Source organism: Carassius gibelio, chromosome A18, assembly GCF_023724105.1.
Source record: "Carassius gibelio isolate Cgi1373 ecotype wild population from Czech Republic chromosome A18, carGib1.2-hapl.c, whole genome shotgun sequence".
NCBI lineage: Eukaryota > Metazoa > Chordata > Actinopteri > Cypriniformes > Cyprinidae > Carassius > Carassius gibelio.
Window position 1 is genome coordinate 26748828 of NC_068388.1, and position 23480 is coordinate 26772307.

A 23480-nucleotide genomic window follows, 5' to 3' on the forward strand; every position below is an offset into this window, starting at 1 on the left:
TTTCAAAACACTTATAAATCATACAGAATGAGTTTTTTTGAGAAAGTAAAAATGCACAAAGTTTCCTGTGAGGGTTAGGTTTAGGTGTAGGGTTGGTGTATGGCCATAGAATATACAGTTTGTACATTATAAAAACATTACACCTATGAGATGAACATAGTTTTCACAAAAAACAAACGTGTTAGTGTGTTTGTGTCTGTGTGTTTGTGTGTGTGTGTTTGTATGTGTGTGTGTGTGTGAGTGAGTAAGTGTAAAGGTAAATGAGTCTGAAATTTTCACATGCGTTTTTTCGTATTCGGGATCTGAAAAATTTTACCTTGCACACTGATTCTGATGCGTATTAATCAATGCATTACAAAAAGAAAAAGAAAAAACGCAAAACAATAAAAAATGTCGTCTAGTGAGGATGATTGTTTGTCCTCTCTCATCTTAAAAAGAGAAAAAGAAAAAGGAAATATTGGGTCCATCCACTCCTGCGATCGCATAGAGAGGAAGGAGAGTTCCACCTCCTAATCAAGAAGAGCAGGATTATCAGAACAATTCAAAGTTTACTTTAGAATGTCAATGGCTCAGTTTGATGTTTTGTTAGATATACTGGAGCCACATATAAAAAAAGACCAACAATTTCCTTGAATCAATTGATCCTGAACAGAGACTTGAACTATCTTATGTCTAAGGTACCGCGCGCGCACACACACACACGGTTAACAGGGACTTGGTGTGCTATAATTATAGCTGTGATATAATAATATTTGTTGTATTTTTGATACAATACTATTTATATATATTATTGTAGGTATCTGAGCACTGGCGATTTATAACCCTAACCCTAACCATTGCCAGCAGTTTTACAGTGGCTCTGAGTTGTCAAAACTTCTTTCAAAATGAGTTTTTATTGCAGTTTAGGGTTTGACGGATGCAAAAAGTGCAGAAAATCAAACCTGTTCTGAATTTTTTTTTTGGACGGACAAAAGTGTTGGAGGCAGTGTGCAAAGCGTGATAGACATAACGTGAGGTCAAATTTATTTTTGGACATGCTAAAATTTCGCATGCGACTTTTGGACTCAGTATGCAAAGGCCTAAAGTGTGCATCCCTTGGGAGTGAATGAAATTAATATGCGTCAGCATCAACTCTCTCTAACCCCATCAAGATCAGGCAGAAAATAGACTAACAAATAAAAAATTCCACAGCTTGAATGCAAGAATGGCCCTATTTTCATCCAGCATTAAATAAATTTGGGTGATCTGATCACAAGGTCAGGAGATTTTGATTGTAATCTGTTACGAATGGCCAAAACACTGAATATAAGCAATATCAACAATATCTTTGATGATTATATAAAATTAGGAAATATTGTGTATATGGTGATAATGTTTAACTTTTTGTTTAAAAAGACAGTAAGAGAGCTTCACTCGCGTCTTACAGCTGATAAATGCAGATTTTTAAACTCCCCAATCTATATGCTTAAACACTCTGTGAAGAGCACCGAAGGTTTCTATTTACTGAAAGTTTAACAGCGTTAAGTGTCGTAACCAATCACAGACGTGGCTGTCGTGTGCTGAATGCAATGGCCAATCAGACGTCACCCATAGGTTTCTGAAGAGTGTTTTTGAAGCCAAAAGTGTGCAGAGCAGGCCATCACCATCTTGGCAGCGCTTCACGCATGTCACTCATGGCATGGCAAGAAAGCGGGATATGGTTGCTGAAACCACGCCCACTTAGTGCAACGGCAGTGACAATCCACCTGTCATCCTAGTGGCAAAGCCCTTAATTAATTTAATGCTGTAAAGTTGGGCATTTTAACATGGGGCATCTATGGAATTGACTCCCTTTTGCAGCCAGCCTCAATCGGCCAGTCGATGAATTGCAGTTTTAGTCACTTCCTTGTCTGTTTCACGAGAGAGAGCGGGAAGTTGCCGCTTGGTCAAAACAGATCTCTGCAGTTTTCGAGAGCAAATGGAAAAATGTTATAAAAACTTAATATAAAAAAATAAATAAATAAAAAAAAAATCCAGATATGTGTTTCTATCCCTATAATCTGTGTGTGGAAGGGCACACCACAAGCACCACATTAATGATTTTAGTAGACACTCTCTAAACAAAGAAACATTTCTTTTTAAGTAATTTAAGCCTGATCTGTTGTAATCACACACCGACAATTAATGCAGGCCTACATCATCTCAGAAACACCAGCGAACAGAGCATATAAAACCATGAAGGCCAGTCTCTCTTCAGAATCACTTAGGAATATAAAGCAAGTTACATGGACTACATTTATGATCATGCTTATGGTATTTTGGTCAATTTTGGAGCTTGACAAAACGTGTTCACTATCATTGTCATTGTCTGGAAAACAGCATTTCAAACATTCAGCTAAACATCTGTAGAAAGGAAGTCATTCAGTATTAGGACAACATGAGTAAATACTGAGCAGTTTTTCATGCCTGAGTGAATTATTCCTTTAACACTGACTCTCATGCAGAGCTATTTGAACAGAATAACAGAAAAGACGAAATATACAGGACTCGCACTCACCCAGAAGAGCAGATTGAAGAAAACCATCCCGTATCTCAGTGCCCTCAGGCAGCCCTCGGCCATCCTGCAGCGCCGCAGCTCTAGAAGAAAGATGAAGGACAGGTCGAGGTAAAACACCACATATTTCCGTCCCTGTGCCGTGGTGTAGCTGGCTGTAGCTTTCTTTGAGCCCGGTGTGGTACGAAGGCCGAAGACGAAGGGCGAGCTGTGGTACTCGTACTCGCCGCTGTAGCGCAGAGGCGCCGACCCCTTGCTGTCCAGAGACGGACTCCGGCGGTATGGGGTCTCATCTGTACTAGAGCGACGCATTTTTGGTTTGGGGGCCGGGGCCGGGGCAGCCCGGACCCCCAGGGGCCAAATGATCCCCACTTTTACAAGAATGAAGTCTAAAGTAAGAAAAGTGATAAGACAGCAAGTTGGAAATCACAAGCCCACAATCATTAAAACATGGCCATTATTTGTTTTGTTTTTTATGAAAAGGAGTATAGATTTTTTTTTTTAAAGCAGGTACTTGAGAAGATGGCAGCAGTCTTTGGTTCACAAGCAAATAAAGTCCAGCAGAGGTCCACCCACAGTCCTTAGCAGCGTTTGATCACTTTTAACTTCTGATTCAATATCTTTCACATGCACTTCAGTAATTTCCTGCAATGCAATTAATCCTTATGGAGCCTCAATCAATGGCATAGATGCTCTAATGTCGCTTCATTAGGGAAGATGTCTTACCACAGTGATGCATGGCAGTTAACCTCTTTACAACCATCCATTTAACCAGACTGATTTCTGACATGTGCATGCTGGCACTCGTGCCTCTGGCCTGGCCTCCTAACAAATGAAAAACCCTTGTCCTGTTGGACATCTACTAGGGGAACAACAAGAAGTCCTGCTCACAATCCAATATTTTTTTCCCAGATAGCATGAATTATTATTAATATTATTTAATACATAGAGGAGAGGCTTGTCCTGTTTTCCCAGTTGAGGTTAAATCTTCAATTTTGATCCGATGCATCATTTCTCCACCCTGTTCCTTATTCCGCTTCTCATTTTCTGGCAAACCAACAGTCAGTTTCTTTCCTTATTCATGCCTCTTCTTTATCCTTCTACCTCTGCGTCTTTGTCTTTGGATTCAGAGCGTTCACACTCTGGGTTTTAATAGCTTCACTCCATCGACCCTCTTCTGTCCTCTGCTGCGTCTCTCCAGGTATAAAGCACAGTCTTCACAGGAGGCAAGAGCCCAACATCTGCCGCAGAACAGGATCCACACCGCCTGTCTCTTGCTGTCTTTCCTGCGATTATTCCTGCGCTCGTACACCCTCTCGAACACACACACACACACACATGCTGAATGCACACAGTCTCTCGCCTCCCCTCTCTCTCTCTCTCTCTCTCTGTCTCTCTCTCTCTCTCTCTCTCTCTCTGTGGTAACTGTCGCACAAATCATTCAGACTCTGGCCACGCCTCCTCACAGCTCAACCAATCGTCTTCCACTGCTCACCATCTTCCTTCAGCTCACAGCTATTCTACATCTCAGAGCCAAACTAGTTATTACAGCTGTGTGATGCAGAATATCTTCTCTGCAACACACTCTTTCATTTCTGGTTCTTCATCTCTCCTCATCTCTCTTGCTGTTTTCCTGTTTTTGTCTTGTATTCATGAGCTGCTGGCATGTATCAGCACGATACGTGCTCACTGACATTCATCACGATTAGAGTAAATGGCAGTGTGTGTCTTTGTTTTGATACTGTTAAGCACAAATAACATTTGATAATTAAGACTCTTTTGAATTTGAATACGCAGTATGCATCTGAGTGAGCTAATCATTATTTGAATCAGTTCTTTGAATGTATTTCTTCTTCTGAAAACATATTTTTATATATTTTTTTCTTTTCTTGGGTATATGTGTCATATTCGCAGATGTTTCTGTTAAACAAATTACTACAAAACTAAAAGTACAAAGCAAACACATACAGTCGTGTGTGTACATATAAACATTAGCTGTCAAAATATTGAGACCTGTGCATAATAAGGTCTTGCTGTGCAAAGGGTTGTGAACGTCTCATCTGCTCCCGTTAAACTCTTTTATTCCCAACTAGCATTAATGCAGCCAACCTCATTAGCAGAGAGTCTCTCTAAACCTCAGTAATCCTGCCTTAATGATCACGAGCGCTGCGGTCTCTCTCTGCTCAGATCTTCTGATCCAAACCTCTACAGTCTCTCTCTAACCCTGTCTAAGCAAATCAATGGTGAATCTGATAAGGTTTAAAAGCACGTATACAAACAAATGCACACAATCATCGTGTATGATATTGGAATGAATGACTCAAAACATAAAAAGACCAAAGCTCCCATCCTCGTTAATAAAGCAAGGTGCCAGGGCTGACATTCAGCTTTTACATCTATAAGGATAAATCATTAAGCCTAAAAATATATCTAGACTATATATTAATATATTTACAAAATTTTAAAATTATGAACAAAATGAGATTTGTATTACAAATATAAATATATGTATATAAAAGTAGCCTTTTTTGCCCTATACGGTTTGTTTGTGGAACCCTCCCTATTTAAATATCATGTTATATTGAAATCTGTTGAATTTTCTGAAGTTCTATGTTATGTTCTTTCTCTCATCTGCCAGTTAATATAGAGCGGAATATTACAGGAAATGGGCCCTTAGCGCCGTAAACATATTGCACATGAACATCATCATTATCTTTGTAATGAAAGACTGTGATGCGATGGAAATACGTGGCGAGATCTTCTGAAGAAATACAGTACGTTAGAATGACTCTTTGAGTGGATTTGTGTGCGGATAGTTATATTGTGGCAGAGATTTTGCAAGCAGTTATTCTAATATTAGCTATAAATTATTATAAAAAGTAATCGACCAGTAATATTTAATCCACTGTAACTGAAATAAAGTGCTATACTGTGAGAAACCAGAAGAAAAGAGCAAGTAGTGACAGCAATAGTGTAGATGTTTTGAAATGTGACTTTAGCAGATATTTGTTTGAATCATTGCTTTGTCTGAACTGAACAAAATAAAGGATTTTCTAGGTCACTCACCTCCTCAGTTGCTCTACTGTCTTATGATTTTCGATCTTCTAAAGGTGCTGTTTCTTCATGGCGTGCTTTCATGGCTGTTTCTGGTCTGCTCTGGCTCTGGGAGGACCGACACCAGGCATCTCAAGAATGCTGGAATGTTATTCTTAACCCAAACTCTATTTTTATGTTCTGCAAGGACTAGAATTTGGGTTTTCCTCTCATTTTTGTCTACTTCGAAACTCTCTACCATCTCACTGCAATAAAAATAACTTGAAGTAAACTTGAACTTGGCATTCATTTAGTGTAAATTAAAGACTCAGGGGTTACTGAACATATATGGTTTTGCCAAGATGTATCAAGTTTACATCAGTGATGAGACAAGACTTTCTGAATCTTTCAAACAAATGAAATTTTACATTTATTAATTTAGCTGGCACTTTTATCCAAAGCGACTTACAATTGCTATATATATATATATATATATATATATATATATATATATATAATATATATATATATCTATCTCAGAAGTCGCACGCCTCTGGAGCAACTAGAGGTTAAGTGTCTTGCTCAGGGACACATTGGTGTCTCACAGTGGATTTGAACCCAGGTCTCTCCAACCAATGGCATGCATCTTATCCACTGCGCCATCACCACCCCAAATAAATAATAACTTTGAAACATGATTCATTACACGGAGAGACTCGAAACAGTAGACTAGTGTCACCTGCTGCTCAAATGCACATGTGCTCACAGTTTCATAGGACAATTAAATACTTTCACTCCAGACTTTCATCTGCTGATCAATATTACAATGTTGACACAATATTCTCCTGAGGTGTATTCCAGAAAGGAGGTTCAACAAATTATGAGTTTTTGGTTTCAGAACAGCTGAACAGGGTTAGTTCAATCCACTCTGAGTAGGTTGACTGTGTTTTAGTGCGTGCACCACAACTATGAAAAGACAAGCTCAATGGAGCTCTGAAATTAGGATTCACCATGGCAACAGCTCCTGCCAAAAAGACTTCCGTATTCCCTAACTTTAATTTCTAAATCAATGTTATCAGAGGTGAAAACTAGCAGAGATGTAATTAATTGAACTAATATTAATTTTCATGGTATCACACATAAAAAACATTAAATTAGGTAAAGCTTCAAGAGTTAAAATAGTGTAGGCTAACGTTACATGACTTTAATGCAGCAGCTTTTCCCACATAGTCTAATGCTTTATCACATAATTAGATCATGCAACATGATGTTCCTGTGGCTCAGTGGTAAAGCATTGTGTTAGCAGTGCAAAAGATTGTGGGTTCAATTCCTGGGACCACACACAAACTGGTGTAAAAAAACAAATGTATAGACTGAATGCACTGTAAGATGCTTTGGTTAAAAGCGTCTGCTAAATGTAACGTTACATTTTTAAATTAGGGTAATGTAAAACATTACTTCTGTGTGATGACTTCTATTCAGAACCTGCACAAGCATCACTGACAGATGACGAGGAGCCACAATACCAATATTAAAATCCAACAGGAAAATGCTTTTTTATTTGTAGAACATAAAGATGACCAATGCAATGCAACCAATGCAACAGTGAATCAATGAACATTACCATTAAAAATGGGACCGTTCAAATAAATATTTATGTATATATGGCAAAATAAATAAATTAAATTAAATCCTCCCCTGATGTAAACCTAACTCCCTGCGAACTAATGCAGCCTCCTCTATGGGATCCTCTAAGGGATCTACAGGATCCCTTATAAAAATGCAAAAAACAAAAAAACAAAAAAAAAAAACATGCCATTCTGTGTCTTCTTGATGAAAATGAAAGTGGTCCGTTGAGAAAAATAATCTTGTTTCGAAGACTATTTTTCTTTCCACACTGAGAATTAATTTTACTTGTTTACCCCAGGACACAAGACTGAATAATTATATATTTTTCTTATATAGAAATTGTGTCATGATTTAAGAATTGTTAGATATTTGTAAGTGTTACTTGAAATAAGGCAAAAATCTCAGCAATAAAAGCTCATTTTGAAGAGTGAATGAATCAGGTATTTAAACATTCCTTAAGCTTTAAAAAATGGAAAGAGATTCAAAGAAACTCTGGATTTACCAAAGAAAACCTGTTCCCAGGTTCACAGAGGTTTAGTTTTGTCTTTTATTGGAACCGAAAAGAAAAAATAATATTTTTTCTGGGGTTAACAAACTCTGAGTTTCCAACAAAACCCACTTTCTGGAATACACCCTGAAATTTTCACTGTTTATGATCAAAATACCATTGTTATAAAGTTATTATAACAGATTACATTTAGAGTTGCCCGGAAATATGTTTACTTTAATTAATCATGTCGCAAATTATGTGTTAATCTCTTCAATTAATTCAATGTTTAGTAAAAGTAATTTTAAAATAAAAGTAAATACAAGTCACTAGTCAGATTTAACGATAAAGCAGAGCCTCAATGGAGGGATTACAATAAATGTTGTTATTATACAAAACATAAAACATTTGGACTGTATTTATTAGATACATATTTGTAAATTTATTTTATATGATTTTTTTAAATAATAAATTAAATTACAATATTTATTTACGTTATATGATAATCTGCGTGACCCCATCATTGAGCTTTCTTTGATGTCATTCCAGGTATTTCCAAATTGATTATTGTCCCTGGAACAACATTGTGATTAACCAATCAGATTTGAAGAACCAGTTTATAGAATATTCAATACTTAAAGGTTTTGCGATGTGATATTGTCAGGCTTTTCTATTTACAGCGCGCAGTAATCGACGACGCATAATATGATGTCATTATAATATAACAATGCAAATTGTAACAATAAAGTTGGCAGCGGCTTCATAAAATAATTTAAAACATTAAAAAACGAAGTATACCTAATGCACATTTCTTTGTTCTTTATTTTCTAGAACAAGAGTTAAAGAACATTGCTGTATTTTTGTGTTTTTAATTAAGAGAAAGTACCCCGCCTCCTTCTCCGACCGACTTCCCACCTCGTGCATACGAACTTTTTTTTTTTTTTTTTTTTTGACTTTTTTTTTTTTTATTGTTTTTTTTCTTATCACAATAAACAATGCAAATATCTCACAAAAAAGAAGAAAAAATAAAGAATATTACAATCCTCAAAATGTACAATATAAATCTTATTGTATCATAAACTAAGAATCACACCTCCAGCAAATCATCTGAGAAAACATTTTCTATGCTGTTCACATGACAAGGGAGAACAAACAAAAACAATAAAAAATAAGCTAAAACAAAATAAATAAAATAAGACAAACAATATAAAAGGGACTCAGCATATCTGAAGTGTTATTAAATGTTTATGCAATTTTTTAGCATGGGCATTCTCAACCTTCGTGCATACGAACTTCCCAGGAGGACTTGAACGCACCATTAATCCTTCATCATTGGTTGTTAGGCGATGGCGTCATGAGCCGTGGCCCCGCCCCCACGCAGGCGCGTATCTGCCGCACTTCTCTGACGGTCGTGTCTCTGTCCGCTCGGTTATAAAAGCTCGGTTTTTCTGGATTATGTCTGTGTCACCGGACAAACGGCGAAAGATGGAGTCTGCGCTGGAGCAGATCAAGAAATACACTGTGGTCGTTGCAGACACGGGCGACTTTAACGGTACTTTTCTTACAGATTTGTCTGTTAGTTAATGTTGAGTCAGTTTAGAGCACAGAGAGTTTATAAGCGCTCATGCGTCACTTCATTAAGCGTCGATTAACTTATGCTGCCTGTGTACAGAAAACTCTGAGCTTTTCTTCTCTTTTCCAAAATAAAAAAGTTTGCACGTTATTTGGTTAATGATTACTAAAGCTAACCCACAGGGAGGAACTAGTGTCTTCTCACTTACGGTAAATAGGAAAGTACGTTTTGGTTTAGCGGAACTCATGAAATGGTTACATTTAAATAGTGAGTTAACTAGAGCTGAGTAAAACACGTGATCTCGGTGATTGGTTTAATGCAAACTAAATCTGTGTGATGGAAAAAAAAAATATACAGTACTCCGTGGAATCATGCCGAGACCCGGAAGCGAAGAGGCTCATCTCATGAATATTAAGCGTTCTACAGAGACGGCCTCTCTGATTGGCCGAGAGGCAGATGTTAGAAAGTGGGCGATTGTCACCCGACTAATTACGGAATGCCTTGCTTCTTAATATTAATCATCTTACTTGCGTTTATTAAAATATTGATACATTTTTATCTGGATTTGGATTGTTTCCTCTTGAAACCGAAAAAAACTTTAATGATGGAATCAGATCTGATCGAAGGTGGTTAAAACACGATAATAGTTCAATCACTAATATTGAGGCTAAGCCTTATCTTGATTTATACACGAACTTTGTAAAAAAAGTGTTATTTTAGATTGCATTTAAATTAAGTTGTTCTTGACCGTCATTGTAACTCATCAGGACACAGACAGGAGCTTCGAATCACATACAGAGTTGGTTCTTGCATGAATCACACGGCTGTAACTTGCATCAGATTGATTTCCTTGCCTAACCCTGTCTTGTGAAACTCAGCACTGATCAGTGTTCTCAGTGTTTGTTTTTACTCCAGGAAGAAGTGATTTAATGAAGAAACTGCCCTCTCTGTTGTTTCTGCAGTGTCATGATGAGGCGCTCGATCAATGTGTGTGTGTCAGAGGTGGAAAGAGTACAAAAATATTCTACTCAAGTAAAAGTACCATTACATGAATGAAATTTTACTTAAGTACAAGTAAAAGTACCAGTCTAAAAATCTACTCAAGTAAAAGTAAAAAGCAGCTTGTTTAAAATTAACTCAGAGTAAAAGTTACTTGGTTACATTTTAACAGTGATGGGGAGGCAAAAATGGGACCAAGGGTGTCAGACTCAGTTCCTGGAGGGCCACAGTCCTGCACAGTTTAGATATAACCCTAATTAAACACACCTGATCCAGCTAATCTAATCATTTAGGCTTATTTGAAAACTACATGATATGTGTGCTGGAGCAGGGTTAGAACTAAACTCTGCAGGGCTATGGCCCTCCAGGAACTGAGTTTGACACCCCTGGCACAGGCCTATTAATCTGAGTCATTGCGATTGAACCGAATCATTTAAATGGTTGATTCATTCAGGAACGAAACACTGTCACGTTGCTCAGAGACACAAAACTGCTTTGGTGGCTATGTTTGGAATTATTTTTTGTTGTAAAAATAGAGCAAAAACAGGCAATATGGTATCTAAAACGCAAGTCTCTTAATTAACTTGTTTACTGACCTGTTGTAAAATATATATATATATATATATATATATATATATATATATATCTCATGATGATTTTTGGAGGAAAAGACGGCATTCTTTGTGTGATTTTGATTTACTATATGAAAATTATATATGTAAATTTTCTGGCCCTATATCTTCAATTTTGTGATCAGTTTAAATGCATTTTAACAGACTGAATCACACAGTGAAAGAACGCACTGTAAATGCGCGCGCACATTGTTAAAACAACAATGATATTATAGCAGATGATATATCCCAGATAAATCGCACACTCCGCACCAGTCTTTTTGGCTAATTTGTGCAAAACCTCTTGCTAAAATGTCAAAGCTTCATTTTAACCACCAATGCAACGATGCAATTATTTAGCTTACCTCTACATGCTTGCGAAGGGTTGATGTCGAGTTTTATAAGCTGCTAGTTTGGTCTCTCTAGGTAAGCACAGCTTACACTGCATGGAGCATAAATATGGCCAGGGGTTCACTTCATTTCCTTCGAGTTCAACTTCAGAATATGACTGGGTTTCGTTTTCAGCAGTGTCTGCACCACTAACGCCTGTTTTGTCCGTCTGCGTCTTTCTTGTGATTTTAGCGCCAGTTTGTTCTCCTGCCCATTATTTACTGACGTAGTTTCCAGGGAGCGAATTATTATTATTATTATTTTTTTTTTTTTTTTTTTTTTTAAATTTTTAAATTTTTACTTTTTTTTTTACTCAGTAATTAATGTGTTTTAAAATGTAGCGAAGTACAATACTTCAAACAAAATATACTTAAGTAAAAGTAAAATTACAGATTTTAAAAATTACTTTAAAAAGTAGAAGTACACAAAAAAGCTACTCAATTACAGTAACACGAGTAAATGTAATTCGTTACTTTCCACCTCTGGTGTGTGTGTCTCTCTCTGTGTGTGTGTCTCTCTCTCAGCCCCTTTCACACTGCACGTCGGACCCGCAATATTCCCGTAACATTGCCTGGTCGCCTTCTGTGTGAAAGCAACCACGTCCCGGAATTGATTACCGAATCGAACCCGGGTCGGGGACATAGTAACATTGCGGTAATCGATCCGGAACGAGCGCTGTGTGAACAAAAGCTAGATCTAATTCCGTATCGAAGTGATGACGCGCGTTATCGCGCGACTTTTTTACCAGCTGTTTTGAAGGAAGATCAACATTCGCGACGAAAACATATGTGCAAACTGTAATGAAGCAGAGATCAGTTAGTTCCTCACTTTCCGCGCTGACGCAGAGATCGTTTGCTTGCTTCAGTTAAAGTATAACGTGCCAAGCGTTGTGGACTCGTACATTACACGTCACGCGCTGATGTCACGTGTCGTTACGGGATCTTCAAGGGTTGTGTGTGAAAGCACGCACATATACCGGGTCATCACTGGCAGTGTGAAAGTGCCAAATCTAGCGACCAGGGAACAATTACAGGAACACTTTACCCCTGTATTTGCCGGAATGGCAGTGTGAAAGGGGCTAGAAGTGTGTGTGTGTGTGTGTCTCTCTCTCTCTGTGTGTGTGTGTCTCTCTCTGTGTGTGTCTCTCTGTGTGTGTGTGTGTGGCTATGGCTCGGCTGAAAGCTTATGTATACTAGTGCGTGTATGTAAAGGTGTTTTCCTCCTCCTTTAGCTGATGAATGATAAAAACATTGACAATCAGAATCCATGTGGCAGACACAAAACCTGTAATGTGTGATTCATTAACAGATCTCTCTCATTATATAAAAAAAAAAATAATTACTCCTGATTTCTGTTTGGGGTGCATTGAAATGAAAATTATTGGCCGAATCCGAACACGGTTTAAGGTTTTTTTTTTTCTATTGTATCTTGCCTTTTTTTTTTTTTTTTTTACCATTGTATAAATTAAATGGCCAAAATGTGCTTTTTACTGTTTTGTCTTGCTTTTCAAAGGAAAAAAAATCAATTACAAAACAACATTTAAAAAATATTTAACCCTGAACATTTTTAACATTCCTGCAGAAACCATATTAACAAACCACAATTTAACTTAAAATTAAATCAGGCAAATTAAAGTTTTTTTTTTTTTTTTTTTTTTTTTTTTTTTTTTTTTTTTTTAACTGTACTATTAAAAGACTTAAGAGACTTCTTTTAAAACATTAGAGAATATTACAGATCCTTGAACTGTGTGAATGTTATAAGTGTATTAATAGAGCTGTTGTAATTATCATTATTATAGTCTTAAATTTTATTTTATAGAACAACAGTACAATTAAAATAATTACATTTATGAATGTTGATGTTCTAGCCAGGGAAAAGTCAGACCTCCTCCAGTTGTCAGTAACATAATGCAATACTCCAGTACCAAGTCATTTATTTAATTCTTTAAACAAAACCGATTGCGTCAAAGCACTGAACAACATTCATTAGGAAAACAGTGTGTCAATAATGCAGAATGATAGTTAAAGGCAGTTCATCATTGAATTCAGTGATGTCATCTCTGTTCAGTTTAAATAGTGTCTGTGCATTTATTTAAGCAAGTCAACGATATCGCTGTAGATGAAGTGACCCCAACTAAGCAAGCCAGAGGCGACAGCGGCAAGGAACCGAAACTCCATCGGTGACAGAATGGAGAAAAAAACCTTGGGAGAAACCAGGCTCAGTTGGGGGCCAGTTCTCCTCTGACCAGACGAAACCAGTAGTTCAATTCCAGACTGCAGCAAAGTCAGATTGTGCAGAAGAATCATCTGTTTCCTGTGGTCTTGTCCTGGTGCTCCTCTGAGACAAGGTCTTTACAGGGGATCTGTATCTGGGGCTCTAGTTGTCCTGCTCCTGGAGTATGGTGACCACGTCTCAAGAAACTATCAACCCTCCCTCAAACCTCACCTCACTGGACAGACACAGGGTCATTAATCCTAGATCACAGTACATAGTCTAGAGTCTCCAACACGATCGCTGTGTGTGCTGTGAGTCCTCCGCTGCGCAGCACAGAACACACACTACTCTCATGTCGCTCTTCACAGGAATAAAGTTTATTGATGGCCAGGAGCCCACCGTTCTCAACCAAGAGAAGCTCCATGAACAGAAAGATACATGTTCATTTATTCCCTGTAGTTGAGTAAGTCGATGTCACTCGAGCCTTATTTATCATGTTTGGTTATATTGATCTGGTGATTGATTTGTAATGATCTAGGCTTAATCAAATGACTTGGTTCTATTGTGTTAGCACATTTTGATTAAGTATAGATTATTAGATCATAGATATACATGTTCTTTGACCTGAGTGTCCTTACTCTAGAGACCTTAACACACAAATGATTAATGTCACGATTGTTACAATCTATTGGCATTAGTTAATATCAAGCTGGTCACATTAATGCATTTGTTCGCTAGTGAAGTTGCAGTGTTAGGAGAAAGCACACTGATATGATGATTCACACATGAATGCTTCATTTAGAGAGCTATAATATTGATCACATTTTCTTTGGGTTTTGCTCTTTTAAACTGAACCTCAAACCCATACACGCTGCTTTTGACCATTCTTGAAGTGAACTTTCGCCCGTTTGGTGATTAAATGATCTGTTTTAGACATCTGCTTGAAATGTGTGTCTCTAGACGCGGCGCTGCACTTTGTGCGACTGCCATATTTTGTTATTTTGATTAAATAATCATCACGTGTTCTAGAATCGAAGCAATTAAAGTGTGAGTATACGTACAATATTCATATGTATGTAATTTCAATGCTATGGCCTTTGTGTAGATAGTTAAAGATGGCCCTCTAGATTAGATTAGGTTAGTTTCAACATTTAACTAATATTTTTAAATGAATTTGCTTCTGTTAACATTAATGAACTGAAATGATCAATACATATAATTGATATTCAATATATATTTTATTCCTATACAAAGTATGGTTCAGTCTTTTTTTCTTTAGTTATTTATGTGACCTAGACGTCTTCATGAACACTGTTGAGATTGCACTCGCTGTAATCTTCCTCGTTTGCTCTTCTCCGCAGCTATTGAAGAGTACAAGCCTCAGGATGCCACCACCAATCCTTCTCTGATTCTGGCTGCAGCGAAGATGTCCATCTACCAGCCTCTCGTGGAGCAGGCCATCAAATACGGCATCGCTAACGGCGGGTGAGAGCCCGGAGGACACGGATCTGATCTCTGTCAGTTCCTCACAGGTCTAATGTGTGTCTCTCTGTGATCGCAGGAGTGAGGAGGAACAGGTGACCAATGCCATGGACAAGCTGTTTGTGAACTTCGGTTTGGAGATCTTAAAGAAGGTTCCTGGCCGGGTCTCCACTGAAGTCGATGCCAGGTAAGAGTGATGTGACCGTAGTGAGGACTCTCCCAGAGCAGTGCTCCGTGACCACACACGAGTGTACTCTATCTAGAAGAGTTTCTAACAAAAATAATAAAAGCTCCCCCATCTTCACATACGGCACAATCATTTTATCTTTGCAGTATAAATGTTCAACATATTTCAACAGGGCAGCTGGCATTATTCCTATTAATAATGAAACGTCACATAAAGAGCGCAGCTGATGACCTTTAAAATGACTCTTGTGTAATCAAGAATATTCCAGTACACAGATTTCTTTTGAATCCTCCGTCCACATTTCCTTGTGTCCTAAAGAGCTGGAGCTGAGACTCGAGGATGAAAGCAGCGCTTGTGTCTGGTGACGGGACACTTCCTGCTGCTCTTCTTCCACACCAATGTTACTGCTCCTAATCCTCTTTTTGTGCTGTTGTGCGAACCAGAGATTTACTGATAAACACACACACACTCAAGAGAGAGACTAAAACACACATGACTTTTGAATCATCTGTGTGTGTGTGTGTGTGTGTGTGTGTGTGTGTGTGTGTGTGTGTGACCCAGGCTGTCGTTCGATAAGGAGGCGATGGTGTCTCGTGCTCGGAGGCTCATCTCTCTCTATGAGGAGGCAGGAGTCAGTAAGGAGCGCATCCTCATCAAACTCTCCTCCACGTGGGAGGGCATTCAGGCCGGACAGTGAGTGTGTATTAAGATTATAAGATGATGTTTGTGTGTCACACATCTTCAGGTGTTGCTTCTGTCTGTCGTCATGACCACAAACACCATGTGAAGCTGACTGCTTCATATACAGCTGTGTTAATAAACGGAGCGAGAGCTGCTCTGCTGACGTGTGTGTGTGTGTTTGTCAGGGAGCTGGAGGAGAAGGACGGGATCCACTGCAACATGACTCTGCTGTTCTCCTTCGCTCAGGCTGTTGCGTGTGCAGAGGCTCACGTCACCCTCATCTCGCCCTTCGTGGGGCGTATCCTGGACTGGTACAAAGAAAACACCGACCGCAAAAACTACGAGCCCCATGAAGATCCAGGCATGTTCTCCGATAACAGAAGTTTTATTTTTAGCTCTAAGAGAAACATTCGTCATCTCGTATCCTGCACATAGTGCTCTTTAGGTGTATTGTGAAGCAGGACGCAGTGTCATGTGATCGTGCAGATATCACACACCGGGCGTTTCGTTGTGTGCTCGCCTGCTCTAGTTTAAGGCGGCAGTCCAGATCAGTCAATCTATCTCCATAGAGGGAAACGTTCAGCAATGGACAAAGAGAGCGAAAAGAGTTTGATGTTGAGCTGAGGCCTGGGCAATAAAGCGCTGTCGGTACACCATCAATAACAAAATAAAGCGCAGGATAGTTTTTTTTTTTTTTTTTTTTTTTTCCATTTATAGGAGTGAGAGCTGAAAGAAAACAAACACATGTAGAAATGAGTGCCTGCGACTGGGAATAAAAAAAAAAGGAATATTAGTCAAATTTAAAATAATAATTTGCATTCAGATCAGTGTTAATTTTGACAGCAAATTCGGATTTAGTCTTAGTCTTAGTCTTTTGAATAACACACCATTTAGTTTTAGTCACATTTTAGTCATCTGAAATCTTTTAGTCTTAGTCTAGTTTTAGTCGACTAAATATCATAAGAGTTTTAGTCTTAGTCTAGTCTTAAGTCTTTTAGTCTTAGTCTAGTTTTTTTTTTTAGTAGAACAAAGTCAACTTAGTTGATTTGACTAAATGTTTCCATCAGTCTGTTATGGAATGGTATTTATAAAATAAACATAAGGCCTGCTCTCAATGAAAAATATACATGCTCTCTGAAAAAGATATGCATTCGTCCTGAATGATATGCAATGCATATGACATTCTTTCAAGATAAAGTACAGTATTATTGAAATAGACAACCACCTATATTATATTTGTATTGTATGTTCATTCTATTTCTTTATTTGTGCTATTTACACAAAGTTTACATTTTTTTAAGTTTGTTTTTGTTCATTTAAAATAGCACTGCATAGTCTTCACTGTAAAATAAAATACACAATCAAACCAAAATGTATTCAGACACCTTCAACGTTTCTTACAATATCACAGTTTATTTGCTGTAGTTTAGAAATTGGTAATAAAATATGACAATAACTCAGGGTTAAACTGTGTCAGAACAACAAATTCATCTTGATAATGTCTGATGCAATGCTTAATTTGGTTCAGTCTGTGGTGTGAAAAGGTTGCATTAGCAATTAAAGAAAGAAACACTTAAGCAAAACATGCTGAGGTCCATAATATATTTTTTTTTTTTTGAGTCACTAGTAAAACAATATAATCTATTCTATCTGATTTTTGGATTGACTTTGGATAAATTCTTGTTAAAACTACAAAGTAATTCAATCAAGAGCAGTGAGTGATTTACTTTCATTTTCATACATTAGACACTGCAGCAGAGCTAGTAAATTAGGCGCGGTCACTTTAAGAGACAAATGCATCCATTATAAAAATACGCATCCGATTTCTTTCCAACTCTTTACTTTCACTGAAGACATAACTACAGACTTTTTCGAACACACTTTCCAAGACGGGTATTTCGACATATTTAGTATGTATTTGTTGTCGGTACAAAAGCAAGAAGACTTTGAGACGCCCCTCTGCTTGCTCCCTGAACACCAGAACACCACACTGCTGAATTGAGCTCTTTCACTTTTCGCTCTTTTTCTTATGTTTATTTAAAATGCGATTTGTATTTGTTCGTTCAGGTGCAGGAGGACACAAACGTCCTGAAAGAGAGCTCGGTTCAGTGTTGCGCGAGTAACCAGCTGCTCTGCTCAGTTCAACTTTCCCGCATCGCGGGGCTGAAGCCAACTTGATGTGTTGAATGCTCGGAGCACGTTATAAAACGTATTCTTAAAATACACATTTCTGTTTTAATAAATGCTCATATTAACACATAGCATTACACATAAGTAGGTACAAAAATAATCAGTGATACATTTACGACCCCGTAAAAATTTGGGTCGCAATGGCATTTCAAAAGGTTGCATTGTAGTTCCCTGTGTAAACAACTTAACTGTTATGAAAACGTCCTCGAAACTCATCTTTGTTCTCTTTTCTGTGTAACTGCTGCTGCGTTTGTTTAGCTGTTGCGCTTGCATTTGCCGCGGCTTTTTAAAATGGCTCGGCTGCTTCTGCATAGATCAACCTACCCTCAAAGATTCGCTCTGATTGGATCTCTTCTCCATTCGTCCCTCCCATATATTTTCGTCTCATTTTTATTCGTTGACTAAAGTGTCAGTTATATTTCGTCACGTTTTCGTCATCATATCTGACTTTTTATTTAGTTTTTATTTAGTTTTCGTCCGTGAAAAAGGTTAGTTGACGAATATTTTTCGTCATAGTCTTCGTCAACGAAATTAACACTGATTCAGATGCAGAAATGGTAGAATTGAATTCAAGTTGTGCTTCAGGAAGCTAATACACGGTTCACGAGATGTAACCTGATGCAGACATGAGTTTAGGGTCCTTGTTGCATTTTGATGTTTTTATTTTAATTAGTTGAAGCCACACGATGTGCTGCGGCTGCATTCATCATTCAGAATATAAGAGAAATACACACATTCACACACAATGCATATTCGGTGCATTTTTGAGACACACAACTGTGACCAGCTACGTTTACATGTAACCAAATAATCCATTTGTAACTGGATTGACGGCTTAATCGGCCTGAAGAACATAATGTAAACACCTTAATCGGTCCGATTGAGCTCAATCTGAATCAAACTTGAATCAAACCTCCCACCAGTTTTGGATTCTCATCCATAGACACCGGGAGGACTGCAGTAAAGTCAGGTCAAGTCAACTTTATTTATATAGTGCTTTAAACAAAATACATTGCGTCAAAGCAACTGAACAACATTCATTAGGAAAACAGTGTCTCAATAATGAAGAATGATAGTTAAAGGCAGTTCATCATTGAATTCAGTGATGTCATCTCTGTATAAAGATTATTTATGGTCTGATAGTCAGATTTCTTTGGCTATAAAATAGCCAGATTTCACACTGTATCATTCTCCATGATTTGTGAATTCAGGTGACGATGTCCTTTGGGCTGAAATCAGTTTTTTTTTTTTCCTTTGTTGCGACTCTTAATTGTATAATGCCTATAACTCCAAAAGTTGGACTCTTCGAGGAGTGAAACTGGTGTCTTCTTCAGCAGCTTGATATGAATTTTTCACAGCAAAGCTCTTGTCCATAAACCCCTTGGTAAGTCCGCCAGTAAGGAATGTGAAAGAAAGGCATTCTTCGTGTTTAATGTCTATTACCAATAAACACACAGACTGCTGGAATACAAAAACATTGTTTTAGATTGAGCTCGATTCGTAAAAAACGAACACAATTGCATTTTATTGTGTGGCCGTGTTTCTCTTTGCTCTGCCTCCCGTTTTTGTTTTGGTTTTTTTTGTCTCATTGTCATACGGTTGCTGTTCCAGTGAATACCGCTTTCCAATTCATTAGGTAAATGAACTTCTACTCACACCTTTATACAGAACGCCTTTCTTTCACATTCCTTACTGGCGGATTTACCAAGGGGTTTACGGACAAAGAGTTCACAGATCAAGCTGCTGAAGATGACAGCGGTTTCTCTCCTCCAAGTGTCCATCTTTAGGAGTCATAGGCATTAAACAATTAATATTCGGTACGAAAAAAATAACAGATTTCGGCCCAAGGTACATGGTCACCTGAATTCACAAATCATGGGGAATGATACTCGGTATTATGTGCATGTCTATGACAGCGCACTGCGTATTTATAGCCAAAATAAATATGAATATCATACCGTAAACTATCTTTACTGTGGTACAGGGAAGGGCATTTTTACCGTGTGATAAATATGAGCAGCAGGCACAGCGTTTTACTTTTTTATTTAACTATAAATGGATAAAAATTAATATTAATTCTGCTGTTAGAAACAAATAAAGAAACCATGTAGGAGAGTGGTTATTATGTGCAGACGGTAAACTCTATATTTGTACAGTGTGAGCATGTAAAAAAAAATATCAATTCTGAAAAATCAAATGTTATTGCACTTTTAAAATAAGTGTTCAATACAGTACTTTTTAATTCATTATTGAATTTTGTGCATATGATTAATCGCAATTAAAAAAATTAATCAATGCCCAGCACTACTAATTAGATATAAGTATATAATTATTTTATCAAGCCCTAGTTATAAGTGATTAGGGTTAGGTGTGTGTTTGGAGCATTGAAACATTGTTCTGACTCGAGCTCATGCTTCTGTCTTTCTCTCAGGTGTGCAGAGTGTCACCAAGATCTACAACTACTACAAGAAGTTCAACTACAGGACGGTGGTGATGGGCGCCTCCTTCAGGAACACGGGGGAAGTGAAGGCTCTGGCCGGCTGTGATCTGCTCACCATCTCCCCGGGGCTGCTGGGAGAGCTCAGTCAGGACCACAGCGCGGTGACCTGTTCCCTCACGCCGCAGGGAGGTGAGCATCAGCTGACACGTGTCCCTCACGCTGAACCGCCCGCTTCAGATCATTTAAACTCCTCTCTCTTTCAGCGAAGCAGTGTGATCTGGAGCAGGTGCACCTGGATGAGAAGAGCTTCCGCTGGCTACACAACGAGGACCGCATGGCCGTGGAGAAACTCTCTGATGGGATACGCAAATTTGCAGCTGACGCCATCAAACTCGAGACCATGATCAAGGTACAAAAACACATTTTTCTTAACTTGTATCTGAGAGGTGTTTTTTTTTTTTTTCAGAAATAATGCATATTTGTGAAATGTGATCTGAATGCCTTTATGACTGTCGACAGTCTCTTAACTCTGTTTGGGTGATTTGAAGCACCTTGATGAGGTGGACTCATGAGACTGTACTATTATAGCATAGTTGTATGTAGTATTATTAAATGCATTGGGTTAGTCCTTCTTCTGTTTGCACTTTATTTAGGGTGATGTGGGCCTCGGCACATACAGCATCATCTGTTTTTCCTCTGTTTGTTTCAGGAGAGGATGTTTAATGTGAAGAACGGCCAGTAGTGAAGCAGACAGACTCTGACCGTCTCCTCTGATTGGCCGCTTTAACTGCACTCTCTGGGCAGGAGATGTGACTGACTTCAGTCTTAAGAATGAATACAGTGTGATGTGTTTTATAAGCCATTCACTTTTCAACAAACTGATCCTTTAACCCTTAATGGAGTGTTTGGATTAAACCATAAACCCAGACTAACTCTTGGCAGACCAACAAACTTTGTGCTTTTACTGTAGGACCAATGGCTTTGAAGATAACTGTAGCTTTAATAGTTTGTAACCCACTAGCTCTACCCATTTCTACAAAACTGGCATGGGAAGTGTTGTCTATTCAGCCACCCAGATGTTCTGATGATGAGAAATGAAATTTTATCTGTCATTAAAATCATCTTTTGTCAGCAGAAGTGCTTCATTCCAGCTGTTAGGTTTTCTTTCTTATTTTATTTGTTTGGTCAGTTGGCTTCTTTCAAAGAATATGATCTGTAATCCACATTTTTCCTTGACTGTCTTGAGCATGTTTTGAATATAAATACATCTATGTAGAACTTTGCTATATTAGTTCAGCCTTTTAAGCAATAAGCCCTAAAATACTGCCTAACAGTGATTTTACTAAATGTGTCTCAGCCGGTCGTAATCAAAGGCCTGGGGCATGTACCACGAAGCTGGATTAGTTGGCTAGTCAGCTATGTTTCAGCTTAGTTTCCGCCAACCCTGGGTTTTAGGTATTATGAAAGTAGCTTGGCTTTAATCGGTGTTCGTTGCCATGGTATCTTACGCTGCACGGCTAACCTGCTCTGGGGCAGGTTATGTTCTGGATTCAAGATCTCAAACTGAAGGTGAACCAATCAGATGTGAGAGAAGTGACACATGTCTGACACATGTCTGACACAAAGTCACTCCAGTTTATCTTGCTCCAAATTAAAGGTCACTTTTGCTTAAAAATAAAAAAAATAGAAGTCTGGCTTTAATGATAGTAACTGAGTCATTTTATGATTTATATAATTATTGTGATTCATATTATTATTTATCTCTTACACACAAGCAATTTTAGTTTAACAGTTATTGTAAATTATTTTAAATATTAATGTATACAGATCATGTAATATAAATAAGCTGTAGTATCAAAAGATTGAACTATTTTAAAAATTACAAATCTGAACTTACATGTTCAAGTCTCTATCACTATATATTTTCAAATTTCAAATTTTTCTAAGTTAACAAGTTCCACTTGTGACTACACTGATGGAGCAAGATCATTTATTTTATCAGTCCTCCTTCATTTTTCATGTAAATTTGTCATATTCTTCAATCTCTTAACCTTTAGCAAAACCTTTAACCTTTAGTTTTGAATCTCGCTGGGTCTCTCGCGAGAAGTAAATCAAACTTGCTTTGTGTTGCAAGGCTCGTGATTGGCTGTTCGCCAGTGATGTCACACATTCATGTGCACGCGCTCCACAAACTCAGGATCAAAGCCTGAATTGACAAAGAAAGTTGATGAACAGCATCATGGTAACAACAAAGCCGGATTGGACAGGTTTGGTTTTGTGACCTCAAAACTAATCCTGTAACTCTGAATTTGTTCAGCTACCATCATGGTACAGGCCCCAGATGTGCTTAGTAATACAGTGTTGAAGATCTCAAGATGACTTGTATAAGTTTCCCTTACAGGAATATGTTTGTGTATTATATGTAGTTCTACCTCATTACTTTTGTGATAATAGGTTAGTTTTATTATTTTTAGCAATTATTTTTATGATGTTCAAAGTTAAAGTGTTTAATACTGTGATTTATTAGGGTCCGAGTGCCAGTGGTGCAAGGAACCTGTTGTACCTGCCGCGTTTCTTCTCCAAAGTAAATGCTCTTTTTGAGGGCATAAACATGCTTGTAAACTCACAAAACTTTGCACGCGGATAATAACTGGTGAAAATGTAATTCTGAAATGGGTTTCAGAACTGGCTGTGGAACAATACCTGCAAAAAAATATCTTGGAGCCCGAGTGTGGCATGACATTAGACTCGATTAATAGCATGCACAGTTATTCATGTACTTCATACATTAACTTGTAGTTTTCAAGTACAATACTTGTTTTTATAGAATTGATTGGATTGTGAGATTTTTTTATTTTTTATTATTGATCCGCTGGTGAGGTGATTTAAAACTTTGACGAAAAACACCATTATGCAAATGCTCCTGAGGCCTGAAAGCTCTTCTTCCAGAATGAACGAGTGAGCAGATTACGTTCAAGAAGAAAAACTAGATGTCGTTATGACGCTCTAGTGTCTCTGCTGCTCTCTGTTT

At 37.9% G+C, this 23480-nt stretch overlaps 2 protein-coding genes across 3 annotated transcripts in view; one reads left to right on the forward strand and one right to left on the reverse strand.

The window, feature by feature from the left end:
* The window catches only part of tspan4a (tetraspanin 4a), a 30079-nt gene extending 24364 nt beyond the window's left edge, over nucleotides 1-5715 (reverse strand). The window contains exons 1-2 of one of the 2 annotated variants that reach the window (XM_052532055.1): nucleotides 5600-5715; nucleotides 2537-2616 (exon numbers count right to left, since the gene is read on the reverse strand). In XM_052532055.1, the coding sequence (XP_052388015.1) occupies nucleotides 2537-2599 (63 nt within the window). In that variant the 5' untranslated portion in view covers nucleotides 2600-2616; nucleotides 5600-5715. Of the gene's footprint in view, nucleotides 1-2536; nucleotides 3918-5599 lie in introns of those variants that run through there. The other variant, XM_052532054.1, reaches the window with a different exon arrangement.
* Nucleotides 5716-9032: 3317 nt separating this feature from the next.
* taldo1 (transaldolase 1) lies at nucleotides 9033-21580 on the forward strand. Its single transcript, XM_052532052.1, has 8 exons — nucleotides 9033-9234; nucleotides 14831-14954; nucleotides 15031-15138; nucleotides 15700-15831; nucleotides 16005-16180; nucleotides 20441-20638; nucleotides 20713-20858; nucleotides 21159-21580. The coding sequence occupies exons 1-8, from the start codon at nucleotides 9138-9140 to the stop codon at nucleotides 21189-21191; spliced, it is 1014 nt and encodes a 337-aa protein (XP_052388012.1). The 5' UTR covers nucleotides 9033-9137; the 3' UTR covers nucleotides 21192-21580.
* The last annotated feature ends 1900 nt before the right edge of the window (nucleotides 21581-23480 follow it).